Raw genomic sequence first — 9,735 nt, forward strand, 5'->3', positions numbered from 1 at the left:
AAAACCAATTTGAAACTAGATGAAAAGGAAGCTTAACTGATGAGATATGTACTCTGATCATTTGAGTCGGGTGACTTCTCTAGGAATATTTCTTCTTACCTAATAAATCTAGGTAGAGAAAAAAGCCACAAGAATAACAGCAGAAAATTGCATAATCACTACAAGTTGGATCACAGCATCTTTAAAAGCCTTGAAAAGTCTGTAAAGACTTAAAAAGATCAACCTAGTCTTGTATTGATCTTTACCTTGCGACACAAAATTCTGTAGTATTATTGCCTGTAGCTGTTAGATGTTGCTGCATTCATTGTTCCATAATATTTTCAGGAGTATCATGTTTATAATCCAAAATGCTTTGCAGAGTATTAGAACAGAGATTCCTGGGCTTGAGATGCTGCTGTATCTAAGCACAGCAGCCATGCCACAATAGTAACCCTATAAAGCCTTCATGGATGAAAGTGAAACTAGTGCAAATTTAGTTAAAACTGCATTAAACAGCAGTAGGTTAAATAAATGCCATAAATGACCCACCAACCTGTGTGCTTCAAGCCAAGTTAATTATTTCTAAGATGGGTGATAGCAGAAGATGCTTTCTGAGGTTGAAAGTTGAATATACACTCACCAGAAGGGTTAGCTTGCACCGTTTTCCTCATCCATTCGTAAGAGCTGTGCCTTTGGCTGTTGGGAGAGATTTGCTGTGCATTAATTGTGTCTGCAGGAGGTAACCCCCCAGCTCCAGCGGGATGGAGGGAGCTGTAATCAGCAGAGCTGTAGGAGACCTGTCCGGGCGAGGAGCCGTTGAGCTGAGCAGCAGCCACCGTGCTGGAAGGTCCTGGGCCGTACGCGCTCCAGTCCTCCCGCTGGGGGCCGTAGGGAGACCCCCAGGTCCCCGCGGGCTGCCCCTGGCTCTCCAGGCTTGGCACGGGGTGGTATCCCATGTAGTCCGAGTAGGGTGGAGCAGACACAAAGTTTTGCACTGGGGGGTTGTTGTTACACCTTGCAGATCCTGGATACATGCTGGTCTCCTTATCCAAGAGAGAGCTCACGTACATGATGCTTGCAGGTCTTGTCACAACATCTTGTTCTTCCTTATTTCCTTGCACTGTTTAAAAATAATTGTTTGGTTTTCTCTAATAATGCCCCTCTGCTTGGAATCTTCTACTTCATCCTCTTTTATTACCAACTGCGTTACCAGGTGCTGGTGGTAATGGTTTACCAAGATCTTGTCTGACGTCAGCCTTAACTGCCTGCCTCATAATTACATTTACATTCAAATGAAGGGCTGACCAACCCCACCTTTCTGCCAGTTCTGGTGCTTTCTCTTTTGGAGAACTTTTATCTATGCTCTTACCCTTCCCTGATATCCAACAGCAATTCCAGTACTGTAAGATGATGCAACAGTCGCTCCTATTTGTAACTTAGTAAATAGACCTTTTTTGAGAAAAGACAGTGGTCACTATAATAGCATTCTTTGATGTTCAAATTCTTCTTTTCTGAAACCTCAATCTCGTCATGTGTTATCAACCAAGAAGTAAATCTGTTACTCTTAATTTCTCATATTAAAAACAATCTCATTTTTACTTCTTAAATTAAGGGACACAACTGGAGTAATTGTGAGTAACTTCAGAATACTGAGCACCTCGTAAACGGCATGTCTTGAATGTAAATGTCTCAAATTTTCCCCTCACTATTCATGTTTGTAAGTTGTTTTTCAGGCTCCAACTGCAATGCACATGCTCTCATTCTCCCCACAGAGAGTGATGTAAAGAGATCCTCCCATCTGGTGACCACTGCAAACGGGTAAAATTTAAAAAGCAGACAATAAATCTTCCCGACAAAGATGCTGCCAGAAGTACAAAGAAGATGACTGTAAAAAGTAGTGAAAAAAGTCTTTGATTAGGCCCAGTAATACTGTTGTCTTCTGTTTCAAACTGAAGACAACCTTTATCTGCCTGAAGGGCTGGGTTCCTTCCTCTGAAACTGCCGGGCAGCTGTCTGCTTGCAGTGAGGGCAGCTTAGGTGAGTGAGATCAGCAAGGAGAGACATCTGGGTTGTGGAGTTTGTGGATCAGAACTGCCCTGATGCTTTTCTGTAAAGCTCCTGACACATGGGTGCTCTATAGGTCAGTGTAAGCGTTGCCCCTGAGGAAAATTTATTATTCTGAAGGTGCTATGAAAGGCTTGACATTGACGTGGGAGAACTGAACCATCCCTTACTTGAGAATCACCTCTATATGCTTGTCTAGCTACAATTTGTAGTGTGAATTTGATATATTTTTTATCTTTGTTGGATTTCTTTGCAAGGAGCTATTTGTCAAGGGGTATGCTTGCAAAAGAGGTGCAAATTACAATGAGTTGTTTCCCTTTACAAAGGTGTGGTTTTTCATTCAGTATCCTTTGTATTTTGACACTACTGGTATTCACACATCCCTTCTAATTCCAGCTCTAAAGGATTCAAAGTGTGTACTTCAAGGCAGGAAAGATTCCTCTTCTGGTTTGGTTGTTTTTTTTTTTTTAGGAAAGAATTTTCAATTGAGAAGTGTAGCAAAATCTTCATCGCTCGTTGTGCTGCATTTACAGATTTCTTTATTAATCTTATTAGTCCTAATAATCCATCCTGATAATGTTTAGGAAAGTTGCATCATGGGAAAAGTAAGGCCTTCAGAAATTGGTGCACCCTTATAAAAACAGACACTAAAAAAAATCAGCAGAGACTTGTTCCCTTCATCTCAAAAGGAAAGGAATTGTAATGCAATTTTTGAGAGCATGCAGATTTTTAGTACTGATGTGTACCAAGAAGAACAAGGTGCTCCAGTGAGCACCATCCAAATTAAAGCAGCTTTGTTGCCTGTATGGGAAATATCCTTGGAATCTTTGGCCTATTTGTGGGTGTTATGCCAGCTGCTAAATTCCAATGTATTGCAAAACGTTCTGCAGAGCTGTCAGACACGGGCAGATCCCTGGGGGGGTGAACTTCTGTTTCCACTGACTACCTGAAATCCATTGGCATAGGACCAATGAGCACTGGCTGCTCATAGAGCTCAGATCAGACACAGTGTTTGACTTCTGAGCTCACCATTTTTACGTCTTGGTGACTGACATTTGATTTCATAGATACTGGTGGTATTTTTAATCCCTGCTCCTCCTCTTTCTTATGAAAACTCTTCTTTTATGCCTCTGTGCATACCCCCCACAATTTCAGTATCACCTAATCCTATTTTTTGTATCTTAGAGCTTTATCCTTTATTCTCTGTTCTTCTTTTATCTTTTGTTTATGCTCCTCCTTTCCCTTTCTTGTTTTGCCTGTTCCATTATCTGAATTTTCTTCAGATCTATTTCGATTCTTTCCAGAACATAATTAGATCAAGATACACCGATGGCGAATTGCTGCACTGATTTGATATCAGCTAACAATAGTAAGCTTTGAATAAGGCATTTTGTTTAAAAAAAAAATAATTTACATAGCAGGATAAGATTGCTGGGTAGCACTGCAGATTTTTGACACCCAAGTGAGAATAAGATAACTAAAATGGCAACATTGAAATGATCTTCTGCACCCTGGCTCTTACACCTCCCGTTTTGTGTAACGCAACCATGTGGATGTGTTAAAAAAACCTGTACCTTTGTGTGTACTCTAGGAGTTTGAGGCTACCAAAATCTGGGAGTTGATTTTATAATTTTTAGTCCGAGTCTGCCTTCTCAAGAATCATTTCTTGGCTGTGCATGTGTCCTTCCTGCTCAGATCCAGCCTGTCTGTGGCTTCAGAGCCTCAGAAGCACTGCAGCTTCAGTTATAGCAGCAACTCACACTGCAGTTCCAGGAACACTTTCAGTGGGCACTGCTGTCTGGGGAAAAAAAAGTGAACTAGCCTTGCCTTGTCCATATGTACACTGTGAGGGGATAGTAAGGAGCTGCTGGTGCTAGTGCTGCCTGTGGAAAGTGCTTGTGGAACGGTCCTGTTACCATGGGTCCTCTCCTGAGTTCCTGGGGTGGTGGGGAAGGGAGAGCAGTTCTGAGCTAGTGGGCTAGACACCCAGAAATCTCATCTGTATGGAGGTTTGTATCTGTACCATGTTCTGCAGTGGGTCATAAAGACAGAGCAGGAAAGATCTCTGTGGTATTGGCAGTGAGAGTACTATGCTTTTTGGCATCCTTCAGGGAGCTGGATTGCCAGAATAACTCAACTTCAAGGTTAGAATTGTCCTTTTTTAATTTTTTTTTTCCCTCCTCTCCATCAAGTTAAAGTGCTGTGTATGATTTATCTGCTTAGCCAGTTTCCACAGAAGTTGCCTCAGTGTTTGTTGAAGTTGTACGTGTGTAAAATTAAATGTAATTTGAGATCTTTGAGGAAGAAAATTTTCTACTTTTCTAACAAGTGGTTGATGAAACTCTAGCAATAATAAGAAGCATGGTGAAACCACTGGAACTACTTGTGTTCTGTTTGTACAGGCAGTGTAGATGGTTTACTATGGTATATGTGCTGTTTTAAAGAGCATTTCCAAACTGTATAATAATCACATAATCACAAACGTGCAATTAAATGGTTTAATGACAGCCATTATAACTGCAATTTCAGGGGCTACTGGTAGATTAAACCTGGCCTGTACAGCAATAACTTCTACTAAAGGTGTTTATGCCTGTGATAGTTTTTATTAGGAACCCTTACCCATAATGTTATTCTTCCTTTTACATGGAGATAAGACACCAATCTCTTCACCTTTGAAGCTTGAAAATGACATGAAATCTATCTGGGGTTTTGCTTTGGAGGCCAAACCAAGAGGATGAGCTTAGTGTGTCCCATTCTGACTGAGGTGAGAGGAGTAGCAGTGTGTTCCCTTGCCTCCAGCTCACCACTAATAACAACACATTGGTATCACCATGCTTAGGAATGTCTCTTGCCAGTACCTTTATAACTGCATGCTTGGAATCTCAGTGGAACAGCTACCTAAGGACTTGGGCAGTGACTGAGGATAACTGCTAGTCCTAATTTCAGAGGTGCTATGAACCTTTTATTCAAGCTGAGATCTGCATGCTCACCCATTCCTCCTAAAATTCATAGCCAGCTGTATAAATCCTGAGGAGAGGTCAGTCAGTGGCGTGCTGTGAGCTGAGGTTGGTTCTGCTGGGAAAAAATCCAACTAGTCATGCAGGCAGGTGGTTTTAAAAATGTAAAATACACAGGTAAAGAGGCTGCTCTGGCTTTCACTGAAGCTTCTACAAACACAAAGCTTCTGAAAACTTTATTTACCCTTTTAATTGAGCTGGTTTAATATGCACCCTAATAAAATGCACCCTAGTTAGGGCTGATGTTCAGGCTTGGAGTGCCAAATTCCATCTCTGTACTGATGGACGTGGCACAGCCTAGAGAGCTGAGCGAGCAGCACCAGCTGAACTGTTCACTAGCTCAGCTGACCTCTTCTGGGGAAAAGAAAAAGGGATATATCCCAAGTTTCAGTTCTGCACTGTGTGTCTTTCTCATCCTTTATGTGTATTTCTTTTTCAAAAGAGACCAACAGTAGAAATAAAAGTACCAGTTTCCATGAAACCTTCCTCTTAAAGGTTTCATTTTGATTCCATGCTCTGAAATTTTGGTTGTTAACAGATGCTTTTGAAAAATGATGAAAAGTGACTTGTGGGGAGCATGGTGATTGCATTTACCCTTTTGTCTATCCCACTACTGTTTTTCTAACTGCTGCTACCAACAACTTTCATTTCTTAATGTTAACTTTCATATTTTGTTGAAAGTAGGGACAGTATATTCCATGTGTGGTCTCCATCAGTGGTGTATTTGCCAGGAAAGAATACTCTCGAGCTGAAGGAGGGTTGTACTATTCTGCAATTAAATCCTTTAAGATCTGCTACAAAATCAATATTGGGGGTAATGAGTATGTCTTACTGCTCAACAAGCAGACCTGATACTTCATGCAAACCATGAAAAAGAACAGCAGATCCTCTATTGGTGTTTGTTTGGTTTCATTCCTGAGCCATGTGGAGTAGGGCTCCCACTTACTGTGAGTAATGCAGAAGGGATTCAGGGGTGCTCACTGTTGAGTCTTTGAGAGGTTCTTTGGTGTGGCCTTTCCTCAGTGAGGTAACAAAGGAGTTGATTGCCTTTACTGTTTGCCATTCTTGCCATATGCATGGTGTGTGTTCCTGGCAGACTGGCATTTCTGCTGCACAAATTTAACTCTTCTGTTGTATTCCCAGGTAAGAGAGACAATTGTCTGTATGAAGTCTGGCCTGCTGTGCTTTATTGTGGCTTAGAAGACCAAGAACACGCAGGGTGGATCTTAATTAAACCTTTCCATTTATTGTGATACCTCTTAGAACAGAGTTTGTTACAAACTGTCCAGGGAGGTATTTGTGCTCTTTGAGTATGAAACAGCTGGCAAACATTTTCATCATAAAACCTGTGCCTGTTCTTTTGCACAGGGTTGTGTCCAGCTAGTAACATCCAGTGCTGTTCCAAAATGGGACTGGCTGTGTAAGTCATTCTCACAATTTCAGTGTATGCTCTGGGTATGAAAACTTGGAGCCAGCCTGTGCTGCACTAGGAAACCAAATAAGGGTGCTAAAGTAGGAGTATGCTTTTTAATTTGTATGTTAATGTCCAGAATGAAGATATTTTTGAATCTACTCCTCGTTTAGAAGGTAGGACACCCATGATGCTCCCATATTAATGATTGCATAACCCCAGCGACTGCAGGTACTGCATATCTGAAGGTTTTTGGTTTAGAAGGGTAATTTTGAATTGTGTATCTTGCTTACTTGCATGGAGTTTTTGTAGAAGGTCCTGTTTGCCATGCACTTGGTCTTTTTGTACCATAGAGATCACAGTACTTGCTGGGTAATGGGGGTTTAAAGATTAGTGAATTCCTCTGAAAATTGGATATACCTTGATCGTTCTTTTAATCACAATTAGGATTAAAGGCTTAGATATTCTTGTGATATAGTCTAAGGTATGCTTTTCTTCTTCAGGGCACTGTGCTAACAACCAATCAATCTTCACAGCAGCTCTGAAACTGGAGTTCCTAGTTTTCAGTTGTGATAAAACTGATGGGTTATATGATACACCCAAAGTCAGGAAGAAATTAAGTATTATTCTGAGGACTGGCACCAGTATTTCATGACCCACAATGCTGGACCAAAAGACTTCCAGCAGATTTGGCTCTGATTTTATGTGTCTCTTAATTTTAATTATACACAATACAGCATCTAAGGGACAGCTCTGCACAAGCTCCTTAGAGAAAAAATAGCTTTTTTTTGGTTTTGGTGGGCAACTGGTTAAAGGATTAAAGCAGATTGAAAATATTTAGTTGAATAGATTGCTGGTAAGTTTTAAAAAAAAAATTGTACTACTTAAAACAATCCCTGGCATAACTAAAAGGTTAATAATCTCTAAGGTATTGCCCTGGTTTAGAGATACTGCTTTTGGAGCAATAAATTTTAACCTTTGAACATGTGCTTCTGCAAATAAAATCCAGCCTTATTTTGTGTACTTAACAACTTCTGATTGGAAACACATAGCAACCTATAGCAAGCATGCTTTCAGCAAACTGGAACAGAAATGAGGCAGATCTTCAAAGTGGTCACTTATCTTCCTCAATAACTCTTCTACATGTAAACAAGAAAAACCAGGTCATTTTGCCAGATCCCCCTCTCTCTGAATGATGTTTAATTTTAAAGACAAAGAAGTTGTGTTCTGATCTATTTCTTCTCTTCAAGTCCTGTCCTGAAGGGCTTTTTTTCTTTTTTCCTTTTTAAAATGTTAATACAAAATTAAACTCTGTCATGGAAATGTGATTAAAATAGGTAGCTGTGAACTTGATCCTGCAAAACCCTGGGGCCAGTGTTTTGTGCACTTAGCTAGAGCTAAGTCCTAAATTTTTGTATATCAGTACAAAAGACAAAGTTTCTCTCTCTATTCTTTTGAAAACTTAAATGGAAATTTGAATTGATTTTTCTCTAGTATGCAAGCCTAATTCTGTTTAGTTGGCCAATACAAGGATGCTTTTCTCCTTGGACCTTTTTTAGTGTCTGTTAAGTTAAATTTATGTGTGTGAGTTACTACAGGTAGAACAGCATTCCCTTCTGTAGGCAGAATGGCTGTTCTGTGTCTTCCCACTGGATTCCCTTTTGGACATACCCAGTGGAGATCTCCTCTGGGTGAGCAGTGTTTTGGCTGGGTTGCCACGCTCAGCAGTGTGGGTGGTAAATCCCTTCTGTCCCCACGTGTGTGTTCATAACAGGGGGAAGTCAGCAGGAGCCTTTCTGTTGCTGAACTTTGAGTTGCAGTTTCTTCATCTCAGTTGTATTGCCTGTGAAAGCTTCAAGCTGCTCTTGCCAGCAAATGGGGCAGCCTTGTGAAAGGGAAGAGTGGGAATTGTACAGTGTAGATGTATCTCCATCCAGAGCTGGCACTTGACTCTTATTTAGTGTCGTCCTTTACGTATGACAAATTAAATTAAGAAATAGTGAAAACTGCTGAATCCCTGAACCATCCTGATCTCACCATTCTCCCCTACTTTTTGTAACCTTTTTTACCCTCACCCTGCTTTTAAATTTGATATTACAATTCAACAACAACAAATAATGAAACTTTGTGTGTTCACTTGCTACAGTAGCTGATACCACATTGGAGAATGATTATGAAAAAAGTCATTTATTTTAATGTTCTTTATATACAAAGTTATAAAGCATTAGCAACATTTTGAGCTAATAGTACTATTTGTTATAATTAAGGAAAAAAAACCCCAAGAATGTAGTGCCTAAATGACTTAATGCTCCTAAGTCTTATTTGCAGCAGTGATGGAGATATTTAGGAGGACACCTTGATGAAAATTAGTGAGGATAGGCATCCTAAATTTCTAAACAGCTTTGGACAATAGAGGGATAAATTCCCAAATCACTTATATGCTTTAAAAATTTTCCCTTTGCAGACAAGTTTTGCACATGCAATTATATAGTCATATTAAAAAGTAAGTGTCAGGATTATTCTTAAGTACTGATTACATACCAAATTCTGCTCATTATGGAAGGGGTCAGCACTTTGGCAATTGAGACCCACTTAAAAAATGCTCAGAGCTTGTACTGAAGTGAAATATTTCTTTGCTTTGTCTTCCATGAATTTGGCTTCTCAGATTTTTTAAGGATCACAATAGATCTGAAAACAGGACCAAATTTAAAATCAGTTGAATGCAATTATTGCATCGTGGGTTATGCTGTCTTATCAAATGCAGTCACTTTTAAAAATACCTACACTTCTTAAAAGAATTTCCATGCCTTTGCTCTTTGTGAGGGTACAGAATGAGTCTGATGTGAGTTTTCTTTTATCAGAAATGAACTTGGGCCAAGATTCACAATTCCAGAATGCTTTCAAAGCATTGAGATTGAAGAGTGCATATTTATACCAACGTGTGGAGCATTGGAAATGGTCCCTGTCGAACCTAAACATTCCACAAGTTCATCCCTGACCTTTAACACGCAGTGAGTGCAACCACCACGACCCAGACTTCCCATCAAGTGGGTCATGTCAGCCAGGTTTCCATTTATCCGTGTGTCCAGCCTGTGGAAGTGAGATCAGCCCGTGGAACCTGTGTGGAGATGAGAGAAGGAGTATACTCTGTAGCTGGGGGTGAGGGGCAGGCAGAGCACTGGGGTACAGCTGCCTTACTGCCTCAGCGGCGTTGTGCTGCCCGGGGCCCGTGCTGGGCTTTGGTTCTGGCTGCCGCGTACCGCA

The 9,735-nt window shown here is 40.6% G+C and overlaps 1 protein-coding gene across 1 annotated transcript; it reads right to left on the reverse strand.

Moving 5' to 3' along the window:
- Positions 1-619: 619 nt before the first annotated feature.
- Positions 620-1,049, reverse strand: LOC103782608 (homeobox protein CDX-1-like; the record flags this gene model as incomplete). Its single annotated transcript, XM_008950382.1, has 1 exon — positions 620-1,049. A coding segment is annotated over exon 1 (430 nt), but the record flags the coding sequence as incomplete, so codon positions are not given.
- Between the last annotated feature and the right edge of the window lie 8,686 nt (positions 1,050-9,735).

This window comes from Merops nubicus, unplaced genomic scaffold (genome assembly GCF_000691845.1).
Source record: "Merops nubicus isolate BGI_N331 unplaced genomic scaffold, ASM69184v1 scaffold17872, whole genome shotgun sequence".
Lineage (NCBI taxonomy): Eukaryota > Metazoa > Chordata > Aves > Coraciiformes > Meropidae > Merops > Merops nubicus.